This window comes from Colius striatus, chromosome 3 (assembly GCF_028858725.1).
Source record: "Colius striatus isolate bColStr4 chromosome 3, bColStr4.1.hap1, whole genome shotgun sequence".
Taxonomy (NCBI): Eukaryota; Metazoa; Chordata; class Aves; order Coliiformes; family Coliidae; genus Colius; species Colius striatus.
In genome coordinates, this window is record NC_084761.1 from 58891237 (window position 1) to 58916845 (window position 25609).

Sequence of the window (25609 nt, forward strand, 5' to 3'; positions counted from 1 at the left end):
ATTGGGTCAGGGTGTGAGGAGCTGCCCCTGTGAGAGGCCCCATGCTGGAGCAGTTCATGAGGAACTGTAGCCCATGGGAAGGACCCACATTGGAGAAGTTCATGAGGGACTGTCTCCTGTGGGAAGGGACCCCACACTGTAGCAGTGGGAAGTGTGAGGAGGCCTCCCCCTGAGAGCAGTGGTATAGGCACTAGTTATATTTTGTATAAGATTGGCTTTCACTAGATGCAATTTAAATTTTAATGTAAAGACATTAAAGAAAAGTAAAATGTTAAAAAAAGCAAAGAAACTGAGCATTTCAAACTGTTCTCTCATTCTGGTGGCTACAAAATGGAGGCGAACTAGCCATGTTCACAATTACCAAAATCAGATTTTCCTATCTGTTTCATAGCTAGAGGTCCTCTAACTTCTGCTGAATTTTCATGGCTAAATAACAATACAAAAGCTAATCTTGTATTAGCTACACCATGTCCCGTATCAGTTAAATTGGATATTCTCTTAGGAGCCAAACTGGATAGATTTTTCCTGGTGTTTTTACAAGCAGATATATTTGTGATATCTCATGCTGATGACACAAAAAATCAGATTACTGCATCCAAACAATGTAACAAGCTGAAATACAAACCAAACCAGAAAAGACTTCTCGTTTCTTCAAAAACAATAGTTTACTTTTATATTCTTAGAATCTGGGATTGCACAGGCAATTATATTCTCTTTCCTGAAAGACTCTGCAGCAGTTGCTCCTCCAAGGCACTGCTGATCTGGTGTGCATTTGCAGGCTGAAATGTGCAGTGTACGAAAGCTGTGACTTTGTCCTTTCCTTAGTGTTGCTGGCCACCACTAATTCAGGAGGTGCCTGCATCATCTTCTGGTGCTTATTCCAGTGCTATGGAGACATACAGATGTTCCACTATGTTGTTAGTGGTTACAGGTTGGTGGTGATATGCACTGAAAATATTGAGTTTCCTATCTGTTGATGCACCTGGATACCAGGAAGGCTTCAGTGCTGGCATCTGGAGCTGAATCTGGTTAGAAATTCCAGCATACAAGAACGAGCCAAAATCCTGGGCCAGGCCAATGGTATTCTACCTCTGTTAATGCTTACTTTTTCTGAGGAAAGTGCAGCAAAACATTTTTAATCTTCTGAACCTTTTAGGTTCAAATTTCATTATTAGCCAAACAGAGAAGGTTCAAAGTTCTCTGTAAATCAAGGAATAGAAATAGCTTCATGTTAATTTTTTCCAGGTCACATCACAGCATATTCAGTTGTTATATCAATTCTGATCTAATATGTTGATAAATAAAAAGAAAATATAATATTTTGAGAGTATTCCCCAAATTCTGTACAGACAGGAGGGAGTCTTCTAGCAGCTGCCAGCTTTATTAACATGTTTCTGAGATATTAATTCTCAAAAAGAATCAGCAAGGTTCTCCCATGGTGACACCTGAGCTTTGCATGTTACACAATAGCTTCCACTGCCATCATGAGAAAAGTGAGGTACTGCTATTTCTGGTAGCAATGTTAGAAGAATGAAAAAAATGTTTATTTATATTTGCAGAGCCCTTTTCATTCAGAACGATTACCATTCAAACACTGCAATCGTTCTGTTCCTACCTAATGCAGAGTCTACACAGTGAGCTGCTCAAAACCAAGACACATTTGGGCATGCACCAGCACAGATCAGTGGAGTGCTTTTAAATATTTTCCCCAGCATATCACAATTCAGGTTGCAAAGGCAGAACTGGAAGTACTGCAGATCTGTGGGGCACAATTTAAAATACAAGGTTCCACACAGATTTAAAAAAATGATTTTTAAAGGATTAATTTGCATTTAGAACTTCAGAGATAACTGCTCAAAACTAAACCAAGTATTTTCCACAAAAACTCCACAAATCCTTGGACACCACCTCTGATGCTCAGGGCCTGACATTCAATTAGATGAAATAATTCTCTGCATGCTCACAGTTTAACGTAAGAACTGTTATATGGTATATATAAGTATATTCTCTCGTCTCATGAATCACCCATTAAAGTATTTTTCCCTCAGTTATTCATTAACCAAATCTGTGCTGAATGGCTGTTTGAAAGTAAAGTGGGATATTTTCCTTCAGATCAATGACCCGTGTGAACCTAAAATCTGTAAATGTATTTTACGCAGAAGTTGAGGAACTACGCTGAAGCTGTTATAGTTAATATTTCTATTCTCCCAGGGAAGAACTGCTCCCCCTTGCTACATCCATCTACAGCATTCTTGTAAGTTCTTCCACAATTACCAAAGCTTAAGTTGCATCCCAGTATGTGCTTGGCACACTGAGCCCTTCCCTTCCTCTGTAACCTCTCTTCAACAATGTTACGTTGTGACACTCGGATCAGATGGCTTAAACCCAGCTTTGAAGGACAGAGGTTACTTGCTCTTGGATGGATGAAGCAGAAAGGAAACCCCTAAACTTTCATATGCCAGAGCGTTTCTTTCCATGTGAACCTGCTGCCCACTCTTTTCCTTTTGTCTTCCTCCAGGAACGTTTAATCACAGCAACCACTCTCTCCCAAGGGACCACAAATTGTGCTTTAAGAGGTTTGGAGAAACAGTCAGTGCAGATAAGATTGCACTGCCATTGTTCAATTTGCAGTAATTTTAGATGCCTCATCAGTCAGGCAAAAAACTCAAACTCTCTCTAAATTAAATTAGCTGAGAGCAAAAGCATCTAATGTGCAGCAAATGGAACTGCTATTTGCTTACATTCACCTAAATTAACACTCAGATCTCTAAAAATTAAGAGCTGTATTATTCAACACAAAACCAATATAAAGCTTGCTTAATAATGACATTTCAATTACATTTTTCCTAATTCAGATCTGGCTGAATGCCAATATGACAATAGCATTTGACAATGACAGTATGGTTTGCCATAGAACTCAAACCAGTCTTAAATGACTTTTACATTTGTTCCTCTGCAGAAACATTTTAATTAAACAGACACATCAATTCATTCTGTGGTATACAATGATTTTCTAAATTGAACCTGTGGTAAAAATTACTACAGATGGTTAAGAAACTGAGTTGCAGAAGGACAGCAGGAGTGACAGACAAATTGGGACCATACTGAGTGCTCTGAATGGATGTGAGAGGAACAGTGTCACCTACCAACATCAAATTGGATAGAATTAGTCTGAAAATCATGTGGATTTGAATAAAAGTTACAGTAATGAGAAGAAGAGGGGAAAGGATTGTGCTTAGATATGCTGCTTGAGAAGCTGCAAAGTGCAGAGAAGTCTTGGATGAATGGATGAATTAAAAGACTTGAGATGGAGATAAAAGGTGATGGTGACCTGAGAGCTCTGGCATCATCCTGATGAGAGAAGAGATTCTGGAAAAGGCAGATATCTGTGCTGGTTTGTTATGACACACACAACTTATAACTAGGGGGAAAAAAGGGAATGAAAATTATTGTTAATAAGCACTAAAATCGTGACTCTTGTGGAACTTCCAATTGAGCAAGGTTGCGCCTGGCTGCTGAAGGACTGGCTGGATCCTTGAACATGTATTTTTACTTTGAAATTCTGAACACTCGCATGTACAGAAACAACCACCTGCTACTGGTGGAAAACCACAGCCCTTTCATCCAAACAGTCACAAAATGTAAAGTCACTCCGCAAAATGGGAAGCCTTGGAGAATCTGTACAGCTAAAGCTTTCTGAAGGCTTTGTACATGTTGCCAAGTAGCAAATGTTTGGGATGATGCTATGAAGGGATTAGAGATCAAAGCATTATTTTTTTTTCATTTTGCTTGCTCTGTACCTCTGGCAGCTCAGGGTACTCTCCGTTCCACCCCATCCCCTGTTCAGTTACCAGCACTCTCTATTCAAAACCACAGTTGACACTGATTAACTACAAGCAGGGAGCACATCCAAATGCATTTGCAAACCAGAGAATTTCTAACAACCTTTTAAGAGTAGCTAACTATTCACAGAGTAACTATTCACATCTGTGAATCTGTAACTCACAGACTACAAGTTACGTTATTTGCAATCATAGCCTAATTTTGCTGGATCAGTTTAAGTTTTCTAACATCCCTACATCAGTTTTATCTGACAAAACTTTAATAAAATTAAATAGTGATCTTCAAATCTTCAAAGCCAGATGCCATACAGCAGGACAAGAAGGAAAGTGACACACAAAACCAATTACAGCAGAAGGTGTTGGAGGAATGTATCAGGTGTGATTAAGAAATAGCAGCTAAGACCACCTCAGCTACAATTTCCTAACTAACTGATTTCCCTGTTTCCCAGCCCAAATGGAAAACAAAAGCCAGTACAAAAATCAACTCAGATCTAAAAAAAACAGGGATTTGATGGGAAAAGGAACATTTTTTATAGTATTTTAAATATTCCTGAATCGAAAGAAACTTAGTAATGCAATCCTGCCAAAAAAATTAAGTAAACTGCTTTTTAACTTTCATTTTTTTTCTTTTTTAGCTGAAACAGTTTAAGGAAACATCCACTGATTGTGCTTGCTTTTAAAGTGTTCTGATGAAATCCAAATGTTAATAAATCTGGAGACAATTTTGATTGCTACAAGATTTCCACTTAGCTTTTTTACAAAGCTTCTTTTATGAGGTCAGCCAGTCTCTTGAAGGCCTGCAATGACAAAAATATGGTTCATGTTCATATTCCATCATTACTTAAAATAGGCAAACAACAAACCTGTAGAGCTACTAAAAATACCCTAACCATCCACAAACTTGGTATGTTACACTGCAAAATTTCTGCTGATATTCTCCGTTTTCCTTTTACAACAACATGTAAAGGCTGCACTGGACAAAGCTTTCACTTCTCTGATAGGAAATAAAAGGCAGAGGCTTCTGAAACAGAAAGATACATATATAGATTTCCAAAGGTTATTTGGAGTTCAGATGCAACTGAACAGTTGTGCTTTTAATACAACTAGTGATCCCTGGAAGCCTGCCTTTAAAACTATTCTAAGAGCCTAGAGGCTGCAAAGACAAAAGAAAACAAAGAACAGTTGAGTGGGGAAGTATATGAAAGCTAAAATTTGACTTTCAATAGTATGATTATGGTTTACTTACACAAAGGAGACAGAAGAAATAGAAGAAACAGAAAGGCATAGAAGTACTTATCTGTTACAAACCTTCACATCTGAGAGTACAACTACAAATACTGAACTGTTTTAAGCACCTGAATCAAACAAATATTAAATCTGTACAAATAAATGTCTCCTATCTCTGTTCCTATTGATTTTATAGATACAGCCCAATAACATCCAAAATGCTCCTAAAATACCTAGAAGATTAGTTCCTGAAAGATGAAATACAATATATATGTGAATTGTATGAAAGGAAAACAATATACTTTCTTATAAAGGATTGGCAACACTCGAACATACAAAAGAAAACAGGTAATTCCATCTCAGGAATGGAGAGTTGGGAAAATAAAAAATACGTGATGCCTGCTAATGCTAAATCACATAACAAAACTTCCTCTAACTTCATTAAAGCCTTCATGAATAATCACTGGGAGGATTAAGTGTGACACTCTACATGTATGAGGTACACAGGAAAATTTTCAGTGGTCCTAAAAACAGGGTACCTTTCAGATTATTTGGATGTGAGTGTCTTACCTAAAAAAGAGTTAATACTGCTTCAAAAGTACTGCTTAATCACCCAAGTACTAAAAAAAACACCACTAACATTCAAAAAAACACATAAGGAAAAACTAAGTAAAAATGCGGGAGCATTATTGTGTGAGAAAATGTCTTGATTAGAACATAAATTAAAAAAAAACCCCTCACTTACCAGGTCCATCTGGGCTGGAGAAGACAGAGAGAAAGAGGCTCTGACATAAGAGCTAGGCTCTGAACTATCAATATTGAATGCGCCTCCAGGAACCAGTAACACCTAAGAAAAATTGGTTAGCCATGCAGTTATCATCACTTCTAAAAACACTTTAAAACACTATGTTACATTACATTCAAGAAAGCTCACTGCTGAAACACCGGTATCACAATATGGTGTGATGTACTTCGCTTCAAAATAAGAAGTCAAAAATATGCAATCTGGAATCGGACTTTCATAACAAATTCAAAGGATTCTTATGTTTTGGTCACCTAGGCTGGGGGGTTCCTAGGTCTGGTTTGTCACCACAATGTTTGGAAGTACCAGTGAGATGGGTTGTAGTTTACTCCAGTACACAGTGCTGGCTATTACAAATTGTAGAAATAAAATCACACTTCTCTTACTAAAAAGATACAGTGGGTAGCCACCATTCACATAGTGACATGTTGTGCTGTCTATTAGAATGGTTTAAATTCCAGGAAGCTGATAAAATACCAGCACTTGAATGCAGACACAAAAATATTTCATTAATGAGTCAGGACGTGGGAAGGCCTGACTTGCAGACTCGGTGATGGTGCACAGCAAGTTCTCCTGCTTTTCACTGTGTGCACGTATGTGCAGATAAATATGGCAAATTTATTTTATCCTTCCCTCATTTCATTTTAACATTATAGGTCATTAAACCATAGGCCATACTTCTTTCTGCAAAGCTTTTTCCATGATCAGCTGATGGGTGTCAGAAACACCCTTAATTTTGATCCATAAGAACATGCCAGCAGTAGGAGGGTACCATTCTGCCAAGCCTGGAGAAAGAGAGAGAAAAAAGGAAGGAGTCATGAAAGAAGCTTCTGCATCACCTTTAATTGATACATCATAGATCCAGTGATTTGTTGTTCCAATGAACTCAACGGGAATGTAGACCCCAGAGCTAGGATGCCACTTGCCAAAATTAAAGTACTCCCAATCAAATCTGTGTGGCCTTACTGCACTTGTGCTGGTATCCTCAATACTTTTGGTGAAAGTGATTGCTCTGAATTACAGAAGTCCTAAACATTAATAAACTGGTTTTGTTTATTACTCTCAGATCAAGTAAAATTATAGTAACTATCAAGAATAAATGAAATAATCAAGTTAAAGCCTAAAATAATTTTTCTGATGCAATTTCTCTTACTATCACGTAGACTCTCAGTATGATGTAAAGTGTACCAAAGTGTGTTTTCCTTTAAGTTACAATTAGCACAAATCTTTCCCCAAAGGAAAGTCTAGGAGTTCTGTGGAGGACAGGAAGGCTTACAGGAGATTTATGTCTTAAATTATATTTGAAGACTTACTGTATAGCTTTTGTTTACCTAGAATTCTTTATCTGGTTTTGGACATGTTTTTGAAGAAACTATTTAATTTGACATGTTCTCCAGCACTTCCTTGATCTATTTAACCATTACACATCTATAAAATAAAGGTCTGTCTTCTGTAATACTATGGCTCCTATTAAGAGAGAACATAAGAACCCTGTAGTCTTCTACCTGAGTATATGCTCACGGTACACTTTCAGGTGGTCCAGTGCCATTGCACTCTTTCGATACCGGAGGAACTGAAACAAAGAGGACCTGCCTAAGTCAACAACCCATGATGTGGTAAAAAAGATCCAGGTGGAAAAAGAAGAATTCTGGAATTAGTAAGAGTAAGGACATTGATGATTGTGTGGTGCCCAAATACCCATGTCCCATGGAACTTACCATTTAAGACAGTGAAAAAGCAGTTAATGCTGATTCCATTTAGACTGACTAAAAAGAGTGAGTCACTAACTCTAATTGCTTTACTGTTGATGAAATTCTTTCTGTGATCTGTGATGAACCACAAAAGGGGACATACAAAATTGATTTCTGACTACTGCTCTATCGATTGTTTGTATGTTCTTTTAAATTAAGGCCACTAACTCTGGCTATTTCAGAGATTTTTTAAAGACAGACTGAAACATCAAAACTTTAAGAACATAGTGGGGGGAAACATATGCTCTTTGTAAAATTGCTTTATATAGCAATGTGGTGAGCTTTTTTCTCACCACCACCTCCTTGTCCCACCAGAAAACCACGAAAACAGAAGCACTAGATGATCACTCCTAAGCTTAATATTTAATGTCATTGATTTCCTTAGAGTGCTTATCTGTCCCTTCAGTCAAGAGATGAACTTTAGTGATTTTTCTTGAACACAAAGATGATGAATAGTGAAAAAAAAAATTAAGTAATTAGCTGTGTTGCACTCACTGACCTTTTAACCATTTGTCAGCAGCAAGGAGCATTGCATCCCGCTGGGTCCTGTAGAACTCCACCACTCTGAAAGTATATGATCAATTCAAAGTCATGATCTCACAGTGCTTCAGGGTCTATTTGTTTCCTAAGGCAGGAACAAAGCCTTTCTACTTGAATCATCTAAGTGCATACTTAAGGGAAATATGAGCATGTCCTAGATGGGCACAATATACTATATGCCCTATGTATAAAATTTTGTGTATGTATCAGAGAAGTCTTGAATTCTTCAGCATGTCTCCAACAAAGCATTGATCACCCAGAGGGAGGAAAGGCCTGTGTGGCTGCTTCTTAAGCTTTACATACGTCATGGAAACTCTTTATATATATTATATCTATTCTTTCTATTTTATCTGTGGATACAAGTCCTGTTAGCAATATTTACCAGACAAAACAGGCACACTGAAGAAAATTAAGCACTTTTCTATACATAAAAGTACATGCATACATAAAAGTACATACTAAATGCAATATTTATGCATTTAAGTTGAACTTGTGTAATAGGTAAACCTGGAAAGGGTGGTTCATAATGTAAAAAGGAAATCATATGATAAATATGTCATGCCTATTTGACAGCTTCACCTTTTCTAAACTTTTGAACCTACCTCCTTCATACTTCAAGTAAAAGTTCCAAATAGTTCAATCTCTTACTGGGAAAAATGACCCTAACCCTAGTTTCAACATGGACAGTTAACATAAAATGAGACACAAGAGAAATGCTTGATACGGATGCAAACACGTTCCCATCTCCGGAGGGAAAACATACTTAATCGACATAATTTTACAGTTTGAATTCTTTTAATATTCTCTGAAGCAATAGGTTTGATTTCTGGACGTATTTTATTACACCTCATAGGCAAACACCAACACCACCAAAGGCTGATATAATTTTGAAACTCAGCCTATACCAATTGCTATATTCTGCATGAAATGGTAAATCTCACTTACGCAGTTTTTGTCATATTACAAATTCTGGTGCAAGTGTTTTGCCTTTCTGTTATCACTTTACTTTCCCAGTAGAATAAAATTATATTAGTAAGACAGGAGGGCCACCGAAATGTAGCTTCTCCAAACAAAAGGCTATCTCCTGCTCAACAGCAGGACCTAACAAGCCAACTTTGGCCAAATGAAATCACCTGGACAAGATTGCAGACAGCTGTTGGGCTTCCTCAGTAAGTCACCTGACAACCAAGTGCAGAAGGTTATAAAGGGCTGTAGCTACACTACTGCACTACTATTCTCACTGGCTCAACAGGCAGCACAGCATTTTGGCTTGAGCAAGGATGTCTTTTGGCCTACAAGAAGGTGGTAAGTGATGAGATGCATTTAGGATATATTTTCTTGAGCTGTTGAAAGTTTAGCTATGGGGTGTTCCAATTTTCTCTATGTCCCTAATTCTTAAAACAAGGCAAGGCTACGGCTGGTGTGTCTGCTTTATTTTATTTTAAATACTAATGTTTACAGTATGGACAAGCAGGTGCTTAGGGGATGAAAGTAGCGGTTACAGTGAAATAGAAAAAACTTTTCCATGCTTTGCTCACATTCCTGTTACAGGCCTCTACAGAATGTAGGACACTCCCCTGAAGTAAGAAGTTTGGAGTTCTAAGGGCATTCAGGCAGGGCATGTGAAATGTGCTAGTGGACTGGCAGACTGTTGCTCTGCAGCACTAGATTATTGGCCTGACCTGCATCTCTGCAGCTTCACCCTGAGCTCCTGTTAGGCTTGGTGACCTGTCTTCTCCTTTTGGCCTAATACTGATGCATGTCCTCTGACCCATTTACTGCAAAGAAAGTTTTATGTAGGTAACAAGAAGCAGAATGACAGATTATAAGATTCAGCGTATGATGTGACCCTACCTGTCTATATGCTCCAAGAAACCCTTTTTCCCCCATTGGTGAAGCAGCTGTGATATCATAATCTAAAGAAATAAAATACATAATCAATACTGTATTTTAAACAGAGCTGTTCTGCAATCATTAGAAGATACATAGCCTAGTGCATTATCCAAAATTCCTCACAGGCGAGCAATTGCATGTGGGGATCTCTTGGTGTCCATTATAAACAGAGGCAGCAACAGGCCATTGCAGTCCCTGTTACTGTCCCTGTCTCCAAGGATCATGGCAGTGTTTGGAAGCTGGGATGAGGAGGGGAAAAATGGATGGACAGCTGAACACAGTAATTGAAAAGAAAAATGAAGAGTAAGGCAATGAGTATTGCTTTACTTTCCTGCATCGGCCTCTCTGATTTACCCCTGCCTCTACAATGAACTAATGGAGATGGAAGGCAGGAGCCATACTTAGATGTGTTCAGTGTCTTCTTTCCCTATCACTCATCATAAAGTGGCTGTAGTTGGCAGCCTGCTTGTAATGTCTTTGTGAGCTGCCTGCCAGTTCTAATGAAAGCAGAATGAAAAACAAATAAAGCTTCTTCCAAGGCATGATTTACACTGATGTTTTTCAAATGAATCTACTAGTAAGAGATTTAAGTATTGGCCTCCTCTGGTAGGGAGTTTGCACTAGATGACCTCTCAAGATTCCTTCCAACCCTTAAGATTCTGTGATTCTGTTTTGATTCTGGAAACATGAGGGTTAAGGGCATATTGGCTGTGCTTTTCCTGCCCTGAGATACACTCTAGCTTTGGCTGTAATTTTTATGGTGATATCTCTTCCTTTGGTGGAATTGACAAAGTATGTACTTATTATAAACAAAACTGCAGAAGTGCAAAGCTATTCCTTTGTGGTTTCTTATGACTTGGAATATGTTATCTTTCCTAAGTACAACTCAGCTGACAGTTTGGTACTTGCCTGTGTAAAAGTGCTGGTGTGCATTGTTGAAACCTGAATGTGTAGAATAACTCTGTCGATAAGAGGCTTGGGACCTGTCAGAAAACCTATTCTTAACCTAGAAAAAAAGAAAAGTTACTCAAGATGTAATGTGCTAATATGTTTTAACTTACAACTGGGAAAACATGTAACCATTTCATTGATGTTTTAAGGACCTTTTATGCATTTATCTGTACCTTAATACTGCCCTCAGAGCCAGGCTTATGCAACTTGTGAGTTGAGTATCAAGGTCATGAAATAAAAACATTTAAGGGTTTTTAATGCTTATAGTAGTTTCTTAGTTCTGAGACTTCCGCACATATCCCACATTTGTAAGTTTTGCTCTGCGACCATAAAGATTACACGACTTGGAGGGAAGGAAAGATAGGCTTTTACATAATGAGAAATCATGAATGCTCAGGCTTCATGAAAAACAGATGGGAAGTGGCAAATAGCCTTACTCTTTCTCTCCCTTGCAGTACTGCAGAATAAATGAAATTTAGACTGATAAACCAGATTTATTCATGCTTCAATTCTTATAACTTATCTTTCCAGACTGGCTGAAGTTTTTCTTTGAAGACAAATAGAACCAGTAAGCTCCTGTGCATTTCTGACAGATAAAATTGCATCATGCCTTTTTGCAGTGTCACTTCTCAAAGTACAATCACACTTAATAGCAAGTTGGCTCCTCATTTTTTCAGGGATGACGTTATAATCCACTAGCTGCCAGCGCAGAATTCATACATTACCTTGTCTATTAGGATAATAAACTAAGGCAAATTAAAAATCAAATATGCTGACAAATATGTGAAATGGAAAACAGCCAGCTTAGCTTTTCAGGCAGGTGCAGACAACCTGGTATAACCCTAGGAATAGTTCCAGGCACAGAGCAGGAATCCAGCATCTGTCTTTCTTCCTGGATGGTGTCTGCAACAATGGGTTGCCTGGGGAGAGTGGCTTTAACTATCAGTATCAGAAAAGAAATACGATCTGAAGTTAAATGGCTGACAAGAGATAACATGAAAAGTGAGTGGATTGACAAAAGATGTAGATCCAAAAGTACATTCCAGACGTAGAAAGGTATTAGATGAAAAAAAACTACAACATGTCTGATCATTTTGTATGAAGTATTAGTGTTGTGCCTTAACGAAAGACGCAATACTGAGCAGTCTGAAACTGGCCTTACCCAGATGAGAGAATTTTAGAGAAAGAGTCAGTCCTGATAACTCTGCCATCCACATCCATTGAGAGGAAAGTTGGAGCCCATGGCTTGGAGAAAAATAGACAACAAAATTAAAGGTGCCAGTAAGGATTACAGTTAACTTTTGTTTACTATGAAGACATAATTAATTTATTAACTATTTTGATAGTAAATGTTTTACAGTTGCACATTCCTGGGGAAAAAAAACCGCAGTAACTTGCTGACAAGTGCTTGTTAATGCTGTCTGAGATGCAATTATAGCCTTCTGTGGAAGTCACAAAGAAATCAGCCTTTTTTTTAATACTTGGCTCACTGCTCAGCATACAACCATTCAAGTTTTGGTATCATGCCATAAGTATGAGAGAAACAATAATTTGCTGAGAATTTTTTTGTTACTTGAGTAAACAGATACTGTAATTTCTAAGATAGGGCCCTGTAGCTTTTTTCTTAAAAAACAGAAATCAGAAGTTATGACCAAATTTTGATGACTTGAGTTCAGTACATTTTTAACTTATCAAGAATTCTACTTTTACACTTTGTTCCCTTAAGGTCTCTTACAATGCCAAGTGAGGCATTGCCTCCTCCCACAAAAATATATTAAAAAATAGAAAATACTGACATTTAAGTTCTGCCAATGTTTTATTGCTTTGTAAGACCAGCCTTTATTCCTGAAGTTAGGTACTTTTGCAGTCTGCATCTGTGGATCCATGTGTGACTGTCAGTACTCAACTGTTACATATTCGGGGAAAATTTATACGAAGGAGGGAAACTGTCTATTCTCTGGTATCTGGGAGAACTCCCTCAGGTACTCTGAAAGGTCAAGCAGTAAAAATTTGATATAGTAGATTGTGAGTAAGCAGTGTTACACTCAATGAAAGAGATTGGTCTGAAAGGAGCATTAAGAAGCTGCTGTTTCCAAGCGCTGCTTTGGTAACATAATTGTTTTGCTTTGGAGACAAAAATCTATGCCACTTTCTGACTACTGAAGGAAATTCTGACCTGTATAATCTGAGGAATCTGAGTCATCCATTAACAGGACTGATGTAATAAAATGCCACAAAAGGGAGTGAGAGGCCTATAACTGCGTTGATAGGACATGAAGGAGCATGCAGGAAGATCCAAGTCTCAAACCTTAGTGCTCTCCTGGACCAAGGGAGGCCTTTCTAAGAAGACAAATTACCTTTTCAAACTGAAGAAAGTAGTAAGGATCATCCTCTATTATGAGGAAATCATATTTTCTTGCAAGCTAAAGAAAAGAAAAGAATCATTAAAATGTAAAGACCCTGTAAACTCATTTGTTCTTCTACCCTGGGCCTATTACAAAGACTGTATTATGATCCTATGGATTACTCATTCAATATTTCTAATTTAGACATGAAGCAATTTTAAGAGTAAACATGGTACCTGCAGTACAAGGGCATGTGTGAGGGAGTCTCTTCTATGTAGCATTCACTGTGCAAAAAACTTGCAGTAAGTCCAGTTTGAAGCCCATAGCAAAGATGTCATAGAATTATATAATCATTTTGGCTGGAAGAGACCTTTAAAATCCTCAACTGAAATGAGACTGACATTTATCAGTTCCCACCTACAAGGTTCACAAGGTCCCAGGTACATACCTGGTAAATCTCCCTCTTGCGCTCTGTGGTCAGAGAGTTTCCAGTTGGGTTGCAGCCATTCGGAATTGTGTACAGGAATTTGGGGAGATGGTGGCTGTGATTTTTCACATCATCTGAGCTCCAAGCAGATAGAATTTCTTTTAGAGCTTTTGGAATAATGCCATGTTCGTCACTAGGAACGTTAATTATATTACAACCCAAAGGTCTCAGCTGTTGGTAGAAGGAATGAAACTCATAATTCTGTAATTCCGTAACTCCAAGGTCTTCCTTTTGCACTGACATTGTAACACTTCATTGATGCAAAGTCCTTCTGACTTTATAGTGATCTCAAACTCCATTTGCTAATGATTCAAAATAGTTTGCCTAAATTTGGTGTGAAGCTTGTCAAACTTACCACATGACTGTTTATTTGCCTTGTTAAGCCAACTGAGAAGACATGGGTAGCTGTTACTTCCAATTGTTGTTTTCCTCCAGGAAATCACACATGGTTTTGCAAACAGAAAGGGACTGTGAATCTGCACTGTGTTCTTTCAGGACTTCTCATGGTCTCATCACTGACAGTAAGTTCATAGCACCTTCATTTCTTACTGACAACTTAAACCCTACTTCAGTGGAAGTGCCAGAACTATGCTACTCTTCACTGACACAGGGCAAAGAATCTGTTCTAAATAGATACATTCAGGAATACAAAGGAGAATGAAATGATGCCACTGCTATGACATATTGACAGCAGTATGAAAAAAAAATGCAAAATAGCAACAAAAAAGCACGCTGTCTCCCCTCTGTGAAATTTCAATTTATACTACATAGTGCTCTGCACTTTAAGTGAAAAGTTGCTGCATTGTCAAAATATACTCCTAACAAAGACTATTTGATTAGACAGAATATATTCCAACTGAGCGCAGTAAACAACAACAAAATTCCTTTGATGCAAGGTGAGACTTGACTGAAATTATGGTGTATTGTCTATTTTAATTCTTCTTACAGTTCTTTTGCATTTTGAGCTTTCATTTCATTACAGACTGATGAAGTTACTTTTCAGAAGTAAACTCTGCTATTTTTATGTAGTTCTTAGTAACTCACATCTTCATACTTGTATAAGGATGTTTCAGGCCTATTCCAATTTTATACTACTTAGAGCTATGATAATCAGACCATGAAATACTTTACATAAATGTACTGGTATATTAAAATATCCACTTGTTATAAACTTGCTTCAATCTGACTAGGTTGTAATGGCATTCTTTCCAACCCCATAGGTGACCTTAGCCATTGAATGAACTGGGATTTTGAAGAACTTCTGTCTTATGAATAGCTTTTATAGAACTTTAACTCATAGAAGCTTTTCTACTAAAATATTTACGAACTTAACTGGACTAACACTAAAGCTTGATTGTTAGATATGTTTTTAGAGTAAATATAGATAATGTATGCAAGCCTGCAGATCAAGTACTAAATTGCTGTTTACTTCAAATGTAATATTCAAAATATTTTGTAGCTAAAGAATACTAACAGCTGCTAGTGTCCCAGCATATGTAGGTGCATCCAAAAGGACGTTGTCCCCAGGACTAATGAGCATTTCAAACACCTGTAAAAGAAAAGAGTCTATTTTAGGAAGATTGCGCCATTCTTGTTCACATGCTTTGTACTTCTGACTTCTCAGTGGGATCAAAAATCTTGATTAGGTATTAGTAAACCCCTAACCAACCCCTGGCCTAGACAAATGAAGCTGTATAATCAGCTATAGAATATCCATTTGAAATGGAAAGACAGTGTTCTGTCATACAATTGAAACAGTGCATCAGTTACAGAAAGGATCAAGTAAGCAGGGACAGGGGACTGAGGGAAGTATAACATAGTTAGCATTTAGCTATAGTAAAGCAAATAATGCATCTTTGTACCTATTACTGTCCTACTTGAGTAATATGAAATGGTACCTTACAGTGCATTTTGACAGGCTTTTTTGTTCACCCAAACATTCATGCAGTCCTGACGGATTAGACTGGCACACCAGCTGTATTTCTTACTGTTCTACTATCTTGTATTGATAATACTGTGAGACATATACTTAACAGAGTACCCCACAAATAGTTACACAGTGGCACTTAGAATGCTGAGTATAACTGAACTCGATGGAAGAATAAACGTCACTCTGAAACAAATGCTTTTGGCATAGGGAGCTTTTGGTCTTACTTTACACAAGCCTTCCTGGCTGCCAGTTGTGACACACACTTCCATTTGTCCTTGCTCAGGACTGTAGTTAGCTGTCGGGGGGTTATGTAGGCTTTGCTGGAAATCCTTTAGCCATGACAACAGCTCTGGGATCCTGAAACATGAATAAAATAATATGTATCTAACATACAGACTGAAGCTAGGCCAAATCTAGCACATAGTCCTGAGCTTTACTCCAACCATCACACAGATATGCTTAGATGTTGATTTTTGACTGATTTATCAAAGGATGACAATGAGATAAAAGTTTCTTATAGAAAAGTAGAAAAGATGGGCATCTGTGGCCCATAAACCAAACTGCCATATGGAAATATGTGTGGAAATGACTCATCAAGGATAGAAGGCAGGACAAGACCCACTCCTAGCAGTGATCTTTCCATGCACAACTGTGGCCATATGACAAAACTCACAATACTGCTAGTAACAGGTTACAGATTTCTGAAACGGGTTTTTTCAAAAAAGTCTTTAAGATCTTGTAAGATGTTCATAAATATTAAGGGAAGTCTTAACTTCACTGTTGAATGCCCTGTGTGCCTCTGTAAGTACCTAAATATTTTTGCAAACCTGTCACAAGCCTGACTCACTGCTGTCTGCTGGGTTGCTCACATGAGTGCTGAGGTAACATTTTAATGACATGCAATTTTTGTATGAAAAATGACACTGCTATAAATACCTCCATTCAGCTACCACAAGCAGTACGTACTGACTATAAAACATGGTGCCACGTGTTATAGTCAGTACGCTTCCACATTCCAGAATGTGGAAACAATGTACTGCAATGCCATATATTTTAATAGATATTTTACTGTAAAACACAAAGTAATTCCTTCTAGGGATTTAGGAGTCTGGATTCTCAAACACTAACAGACATGAAATGCTCTGGCTTGAGAATTATGAGTATTAAGGCTTTTTAAAATTACTCATCTGCTCAAAACTTTCCACTTGAACCAAAATGTAAACAGTAAAGCAAACTGGAACCTTTTTTACAAATCAAGGTTTTACAAACAGGTTTGAAACGTGGGTGAATTAATACAATAATAAAGGATTTTATGATACTTCGATTCTGGTATCTTGAAGTAAAAGCAGCTGTGAGAGATACCCTGCTGAGGCCGAGTATTGGAGAGCTTTCTTCATCAGTTCTTCCCCAATCTCAACAGAAGTTCCATGTTCAATAGTAACGGTAGCCCTCTTAAACGGAAAAAGATTAGGGTTTGGTACTCCTCCAGCCAGAGAGATGAGAGATGGAGGAGACTTCTGCATCAGTTCAGCTACAGTAAACGGAAAAGACTTTGGTTACAATTTGATTATTACAACACTGATCATATCCTTTAGTCACTATATAATAATTGTCCATAGAAGTTTGTTCCATTTTTCACTTTATTTTTTATTTGTCATGAATTCAAAAGGATGATAATTCCTTTTAAACTCACCTTTTTACTTAGGTTAAATAGAGGAAGAGACACACAGGCAAGACAAACCAAATCACCTTTGTTTTAAAAAAAAAAAAAACAACTGCTATAATAGCTTTTTAATCTTAACTGGGCCTTTTACTGTCATAAAAACTTTTTTTTCTGACTTGTCTTTCAAGTGTCAAGAATTTTAAAATCTTAATGATTTTCTGTTTAGGCTGACTTGCAGAGATTGTTTTTTTGTTCAGTCTCACTTTAGCTGATGTGACAGTATGGCAGCTACACTGATAGTTACATATATGATTACAGCTTTTTCCATAAGGGAGTGAGAATGTTTCTGTCAGCCGAGCTTTAGTGATACAGACACTGTGTAAATAATTCAGTACAAAGAAAATATTAACAACTCTTGCTTTAAAGTCAAAGTTTCACAATCATTCAGACCCAGTCTATGCAGTGCAGACTGGACCTTAATCTAGCAAGGGCACTTGATTGCATTAAACCTAAGAGGTCACAATATGGCATTCCTGCTGGCTTGAGAGTTTTACATCAGATATGAGAGGATGATGCCAGATCTGGCTCAAAGCCTCCTGTTGTTGAGTTTAGTTCAGCAATATGGGTCATGTCTGACTTTTGGTCTGGTAAAGGGAGTTACTTTGTTATCAAAACTGCAGCCTCAGTGTGTCTTCTTGCACAACCTGTGCTACTTAATATTTGCGTTAGGATGCATATCAGTGAATCACTTGCAAAAGTAGAGACTGAGTAGAGCAAATTAGTTGACTTAGCTGTACCTACATGAAGTGTTTTAAGCAGAACTGCAAATGCCAGCCTCTTATCAAGACAGGAAATTGACCCCTGAAGGCTTAACCAGTGATGTATGTCTCCTGCTCTGATTCTGTCAGGTCCCTGTAGGTTTCAACTGAGTAAACAGGTAGGCAGTTAACCTTTTCTATCTGTCACACAGAAGACTTTGTAACACAGTAGCCTAAAGATAGTGTAATAAAGAAAAGGAAAGTGTAGTAACACTTGAGAGGGTGGGGTGGTGAAGAATTTATGGACAGTAAGAGGATCCAGGAAAGCTAGGTGGAAAAAAAAGTTATGCTGGGACTGAATTTCAAGTCATTGTCAGTTCCCGAGACCTTCCAGAGAACCTGGACAGGATGTGCGTACACTTACTCAGAAGTCTTATTGGAGATGCTTTTCTTGATGCACTCACAGCGGTGATGAACCGAGAGTAATTCATATCTATAGGGAAAGAGCAATCAGTTGAAGCTAGAAGACTGAAGAGGAACCCCAGTGCTTTTGGTGTACGCATCTCCCACAAGTAATGCTTCCAATTAATCAACTACATAGATGTAAATTAAATGTCAACTCATTCTTATAAAAATCAGTGCTGGAATGCATTTTCCTCTTTTAACGCAAGGAAAAGTTTCTGCTGTGTACTCATGGGTTCTGTCACAGCCTCCTAATGACAATGGCACAGGGGATTTGGCCAGATACTGCTGTTCTGATAAAAAACAAATATCAATACAGCTTTGATCTGGAGAATTTGCTGGTGTGCCAGTGAATAGGGAAAAAAAAGCGCCCCTTTCTCCTCCCTTTCCTGCAGGCTGTGGAGTTTTAAAGGCTGAATCACAAATTTGAAGATCTGATAGGTCTTAAACAACCATCAGCTCTTTTAAAATGAGCATCCAGCTTTATGTAGCTGTATTAAGTATTGCATTTAAAGTGTTTTACCAACTGCAAGTGATCACTGAGTCACAACACTTGTCAAGCTAGAGGTGTTTTTTTGCTGTTGTGTTTATATTTTTTGTAGGAAGGATGATAGAGAATCTCTTTCAAAATGTCACAGAGCGTTTCTCCCCCTTTCCCCTGGTGTACCACAGAGAATCACTAGGCAGTGAACTACAGTGCCGTGGGAAGCCTCAAAGCCTGTTCTTACAGGAAAGTTACCTCCTTTATACGGAAGGAGAGCATAGGAATGGAAAGAAAGGGCTACTTCGAGTTCGGCTTCCACGTGTGCTTCTACTGAACTCTCACGGAAAATAATGCTCCAGCGTCCACAGCAATATGCAGGCGCTGGTGGTTATTAAGAACTAGTCCTCCCGTCAATGCTGCTTTAAAAAACCCTCACGCTTTCCAAAAATACCGCCCTCGACTTTCCTCACCACCGGCTGCTTTCCCCCCGGTGGAGGCCCCCGCGGTCCTGCCGTGACGGGCGGCGCTGGCTACGGGCGAAGGCCGCCTGCGTCTCGCTTCCCTCCCCGAGGCGAGTCCCCGGACGCCTCACCGTTGCCCCCTGCTCCCGGCGGGGGCATGCCGCGGGGACTGAGCCCTCGGGGCCTCCTCGAGCCACCCGACCGTCCTCCTCCGCGGGCCGCCTACCCCTTCCCGCGGCCCCTCACAGCAGAAGGGACGGCGGGGGGCCGCACGCGCACCTACCGACGCCACGGCACGGGGCGGCAGCTGCCGTCGCTTCTGGGCATGTGCCGGGCACCGCCAGGCCCTGCCCGTGCAGGCAGGGGCGGACCCACGGGGCGGCTCCCTCAGCCCGACCCGGCGGCGGACGGGGCCCTAGGCAGCTGCCTGTGAGCTAAGTAGGGCCGGCCTGCCTTTCGCCGAGCGAGTTTGGATACCGACCCTGCGTAGGTTCGCGCAGAAGTCGTAGAACGCACGGCTGCCCCCTCAGTTCTTTCTCTGTAATGGCCTGAAACGAAGGGCTGAAGCTAGATACGTTCGAGAAGACGGGAGGCACCGAGCCTGCGATGCGGAGGGGATCGGTGGGGGAAAGCGGAGCTCAACGTGAAACATCATGCCGTTTCCCTTTCCCTTGGAAAGATGGACAGGTGTACGTGTTGTGTTTGGTCAATACACCGTTTTTTAAAATAAAACCATGTATAACTTGCTAAAAAGGGGCGGTGTTGTCTTGCAGAGCTCAACAGGGCGGCGATAACGGAATAACACGGCCTTTCTGTTTCCTTGTACTCCAAACTCCATGAAGCAGCAGTGCAGCCAGTTTTTCTTCCTGCTGCTGGCCACTGGGGCTTTGCTCTTCTGGAGTCACAAGGGATGGAGCAACTTACTTTGATTAAAGCACAGCCAAAATGCTCTACCTTTTCAGCCTAATTATGCACTAATCTACTTTATCATATTTTCACTAAAGCTTCTGCTTATCAAAGGGAGCAGAATTTAAACCAAAATTTGAAGTGGGACATCTGAAAGTATTTTTGTTTCCCTTTTCCCCACAGATGAGCAAGATTAGTGCAAGGAAATGCAGCATCATTATTTTTTTGGAGTTGTGTCCCCTCTTCTCTGGGTGTCACATGCTGTTGCTTGTGCAACGCAGGTGATTGTAGCTGCTGCTACCTAGAAGGGTCCAGAGACACTCTGTCATTTTTCTAGTAATGGCTTTGCATGTTGGACTTTTGGACTTCAGAGCTGCCATGTGCTTCTTACTCCTGAGTGAAAAATGGAAGAGAGGGCTCTAGATATAAAGTAGTCTAGTAAACTGATAACTAATAATAAGAACTAATTATTGTGATATTAAATAACTAAAAAATAACTAATAAATTAGTGCATGTCATGTGAAATCAGGGACACTTTGCAACATGTAGGTCTTCCTAGTTAGCTTGGAGTCAGGAGAGGAAGAACACTCGAAGGGATGAAGCACTGGAGTATTTCTAGGCTTTAAACCACTAAATCATCAGACTTTAGGGTGCCCTGTGCCTACTGTCTTCCAAAACCTCCTCAAGGCATATATGAGGTATGAGAGTGAAATGGCTCTAGAAAAAAGAGGAAGCACCATAACAAGATGCCTTCCCCCCCCCCCCCCCCCTTTAATATGGGTGATTGTGTGTAGTGTTTGAGTCTGCTGGCAGGCTCCCTAATTAGATGGAGTGGACTGAAATAGAAAGTTCTTAGTAGATGAGAAAGGATTATTTTCTTAGTTGGTATGTGAACGCTGTTAGGTGAAATTTAATTTCTAACTTTCATGGCCTAAAGAATTCCAAATTTGGGCAATTGCCTTATAATATGATGTACAGGTGAAAATAAAAGATGAGTATATAGATATGAAATAACCTAGAGAATGGCAGCCTGTAGGAAAACCACTGAGTGTAGTGTCTATGCCCCCAAGCAGCCACAAGTGGAGAGGTACCAAACTTCTGTGGGGAAGCTGGATGTGAAACCACCAATTGAATCTGAGCTGCTTTTTCTGTATTTTTTTTTTATTTTTACGTTTCCAGACTGTCAGTGTTGCAATGTGTGGCACAGACCAAAGCCCAGAGAAGTAAAAAGAAAGATTTCCATCGATTTCTATGGGCTTTGTCTGGTCTCTGAACTAACTACAGCCTCATCCTCTTGAAACAAATTAAAAAAAAGTAATTGGGAAGTGTACAAATGTTTGGATGCTTATCCCTGCTGGATTCATATGCAGGTCTCTGCGTCACTGTTTATATTCCTTAGCAACCACAAGTCGAGTGCTCTCTCCTCGTACTGTGTAAGAATAGTTGTTTCCTTGCTGTCTTTGTGTATTTCGTGCACCCTTAGAACAATGGCTGTTTGGTTCAAGTCTTGGATAATTCAGGAAGCATTAGTGAGGTCCACATAGGCTTGTTTTTAAAGAGAAATGTCTCCTGTCATGTGAAAGTGTACTGCACCTCTCTCCATAGCACCTCTGTGGCTGAACCTAAGCTGGGTCTGATTATGTGCTAAAAACCAACCAACACACAGAACCAAACCCCCTAGAACAGTTTTAACTTAAGAGAACAAGGAGATTAGGCACATATTATTTCTGCACTATTTCCTTCTTCCCCAAGGATGTCAGAAATACAGAACCAATATTCCTTACCAAGAGGAGCGCAAAGAATTGGGACAGTAAACACCAAGACTCAACCAAGATGCTGTTTTTGCAACTATAAATTTTTCTGTAAAGATAAATAACACTAGGAAGCTGCAGTGTACCCTTGAACACCATGTTTTTCATAGTTTTGGAGTAGATTTGTTCTGTAAGATTTGTTGAGTGCCTTATTTGGAGCGATAATTTCACATCTATTAAATGCGAGTCAGTTAAAAATATGATACTGTCTACAGAGGACTTAGTCGGGAGTAAAACTACTAGAAGAGAAGGGTTAAAACCTCCGTGCTGGCCGTCCAGGCGAAGTCGGGAATTGCCTTTGGAAAGCCCGGTTTGCGTGCTTGCACCGGCTCTCGGTGACCATCAGATGGCGCATACGCACTTCGTTTCCAGGTAGCGAGCTCGAACTAAATAAAAATTTCAGCTAACATCATATTGGCGTATTTTATTTGCCTGTAATTGCTTCACTGCAGGCAGTTTCTGAAACTCGAAATTAAGAGCCCCACATGAACCGCTTGACTATCTGCATTTCAATTAAGGGGTTAAATTTTGGCCAATAGTCCATAATTACTTGTTGGAGATGACAGAATTGAAAAGTGATGCTGTCAAAACAGCATTACGATGTGAAGGTGGAAATTTTAACGTGACGAATTGGAATGGCTGCCCATGAGAAAATCGCATCAGACCAGAAAATGGATAGGTGTGAGATCAGCCATTTTAAAAACATCAGCAGAAAAATGTTACTGCCAAGAGCTGCCTTCCACAGGAAAAAATGCTGACTTTGGCAGTACCTTTGTGTTTGCAGAACACCCTATATGCAGCAAACTGTCACAGGTGTGCCGCAGCCATGAAGATCAGGAAGATCTCAGCAGTGCGGAATGGTTTGAATCCAGGATGCGAACATCCGCTGACACACTTACTGTAAAGATCAGAGATACCTCTTTTTCCTGTGGGAAGCTAAAACCGCTAGGAGAGTGCTGGCACTGTGTCTGGAGAGAATTAGTGGAAGAGATGTGAGGTTGGTTGTCCTTTGGCTTCCAGATTACTTGAGTAATTTCCTGACTCTTTGTCCGTCTTCACTGTAGGCTCTTGGGAAAGTAACTCTTTTATTCTTCCTTTATGTAGTGCCTTTTTCAGTGGAACCCTGATCTTGTTGGCCCCTAATCAGAGCTACTGCAAAGCAAGTAGTATGCTGTCACTTGCTCCTCTCCCTCTCTTTTGAGGCATCTGCATAGTAAAACCTGTTTATAGTGTCTTTATTCAGAGATTTAGAACTTAATGCATCCCCAAAGTGTGAGAGGAACAGTGAAGAAAGATTCTCAAACAGATACAAGTCCTGCTGCCTGTCCAAATAAAGCTAAACAGCAGGCTAGACTCACTTATATGCTGTTCATGCTTGCTGACCACCTCAGAGTTAGGAGGACATTGTTATTGTGTCAATGTGTGCTTTTTGCTGGTGCTTGTTTTGTTACTCCCCTCCAGGTTTTTTTAAATGTCTGGCTTGTTATCGTGCTTCAGAGACTGTCGGATGGAAATAACACAACATTCGTGATATTAGTAATATTCATAGCAACTGTTAAATTATACTGTCTTAGAGTGAAAGACTTAGGGTTCTGCAGAGGGACAGCTGGGGCTTGCATATGTTTGAAGCAGCCTCCATGCTTGAAAAGTAATTTTACCCAGATACGTAGCAGCCTTCTTCAATTGACAACCTTTTTTTTTAAAAACAATTTTCTTTTTTTTTCTTTATAGCAAGGCTGTCATTATTTGCCTTCCATCATTGCTTCCATCTTAGCCTTTTTCTAATCAAGCAGAAAAGAAAATACTGGTACCTGGTAAACCAGTTTTCTACATATTCTAGTGTAAACGCTAGAAGTACTGACTTTCACAGTAACATATTCCTCAAAAGCAGTTGCGTTGTTCCAGGATGTATTCCTTTCATAGGATGTCTATTACAGTGTGATGTTTTCCTTAGACATGTGTCAGACACTCTTGTGCTTTTTGTTTAAAAAAAAGAAAAGCTGTGAGTGATATTTTTGAGATCACTTTGTCCACGCTATAGAAACTGAAATTGGATGGAACAAAGATCGATAATATATCCAGTTAATACACTAACGTATAAATGAAATGAATCATAAGAAATGAAATGACTTCTCCTGACAATTTTGAGTTAGATGCAGTTCCATAATACTTCAGTCTTGTCAATTTGAATTTATATTATAGGCAAACAGTTGCTGACATGTGAACTCTATTGTGTAAATCTCCTACGAAGTGAGTACTCACTGTTATTTGCAACATATGTTATTCCCTGAGCTCAGTCTTTATTACCCATTTTCATTTAGTGCACTCAGAAGAGTTTTTCTCCCCAGCCTTGTATGTTCTTCTGTTCCTAGCAAGGTCACATGTTTTAGACTGATGGAAGAGTGGCATGGAATAATTGAAGGCAAGATGACATCATGGAAAAGTGAAACTGTTGCTTCATTCTTGTCATTTCCTGGGTAAAAGTTGTTTCTCAGCTGTGGTGACAACTGGTATTAGAGATGTGTTGTGTTTCTTTATGTATTTTGAAGCCTGTTTGTTCTATTAAACATGGACTAATTTTCTGATTTTGCATATAATTCTTCTTTGGCCTGCTGAAGATACCTTTTTCTTGTCATTAATTCTTGACTCAAGTTTGGCCTCCTGTCATGAGAGCAAATTTTATCTTAACTTGGGCATTTTTCTACAAAATTTTAATTTCTGGGCCTTTGTACTGGTTTTGGCAGGGGTAAAGTTAATTTTCTTTGTAGTAGCTGTGTTTTGGATTTCTATTGAAAACAGAGTTGATAGTTCAGGGATTTTTTTGTTGCTGTTGAGCAGAGCTTACACAAAGTCAAGGCTTTTTCTGCTCCTCACACCACCCCACCAGAGAGTGAGCTGGGTGGGCACAAGAAGCTGGGAGAGAACAGAGCTGGGACAGCTGACCCAGGGGACATTCCATCCCACATAATGTCATGCTCAGCATATAAAGCTGAGGTAAGAAGAAGGAAGGAGGGGATATTTAGAGTGACTGCATTTGTCTTCTCAAGTCACCGTTCTAGGTGATGGAGCCCTGCTGTCCTGGAGGTGGCTGAACACCTGCCAGCCAATGAGAGGTGGAAAATGAATCCCTTGTTTTGCTTTCCTTGTGCACAGGTTTTCTTTTACCTAATAAACTGTATTTATCTCAGCCTACATTTTTTCTCACTTTTACTCTTCTGGTTCTCTCCCCCATTCCAACATGGGGAAAGTGAGAAAGAGGCTATGTGGGGCTTAGTTGTGGGGGGGTGTTAAACTAT

At 39.4% G+C, this 25609-nt stretch overlaps 1 protein-coding gene across 4 annotated transcripts; it reads right to left on the bottom strand.

Annotated features, from left to right (window-relative positions):
- Window positions 1-582: 582 nt before the first annotated feature.
- AADAT (aminoadipate aminotransferase) lies at window positions 583-20002 on the bottom strand. 4 transcript variants are annotated; one of them, XR_009818485.1, is made up of 15 exons: window positions 19728-19900; window positions 18614-18682; window positions 17131-17299; window positions 15993-16125; window positions 15313-15387; window positions 13800-14009; window positions 13364-13429; window positions 12169-12251; window positions 10965-11061; window positions 10017-10078; window positions 8122-8186; window positions 6550-6656; window positions 5815-5916; window positions 983-4639; window positions 583-886 (listed from the first exon to the last, which is right to left on the bottom strand). XR_009818485.1 is itself a non-coding variant. In XM_061993463.1 (14 exons), exons 2-14 carry the CDS (start codon window positions 18678-18680, stop codon window positions 4598-4600), a joined length of 1278 nt encoding a protein of 425 aa, XP_061849447.1. In that variant the 5' UTR covers window positions 18681-18682; window positions 19880-20002; the 3' UTR covers window positions 583-4597. The 4 variants fall into 4 exon arrangements, 3 of the variants coding, with proteins under 3 accessions (XP_061849447.1, XP_061849444.1, XP_061849446.1); XM_061993463.1 differs by having other exon boundaries at window positions 583-4639; window positions 19880-20002; XM_061993460.1 differs by having other exon boundaries at window positions 583-4639.
- Window positions 20003-25609: the final 5607 nt, after the last annotated feature.

Bases quoted from the DNA above. Each gene is read 5' to 3' on its own strand.
- AADAT (XM_061993460.1), bottom strand. From the start codon at position 19,755: ATGCCCCCGCCGGGAGCAGGGGGCAACG. The intron at 17,300-18,613 runs GTAAGTGTACGC...CGTTTACTGTAG, and splicing joins ATCTCCAATAAGACTTCTGA to CTGAACTGATGCAGAAGTCT. The intron at 12,252-13,363 runs GTAATTTGTCTT...TTTTTCTCCAAG, and splicing joins ACTTTCTTCAGTTTGAAAAG to CCATGGGCTCCAACTTTCCT.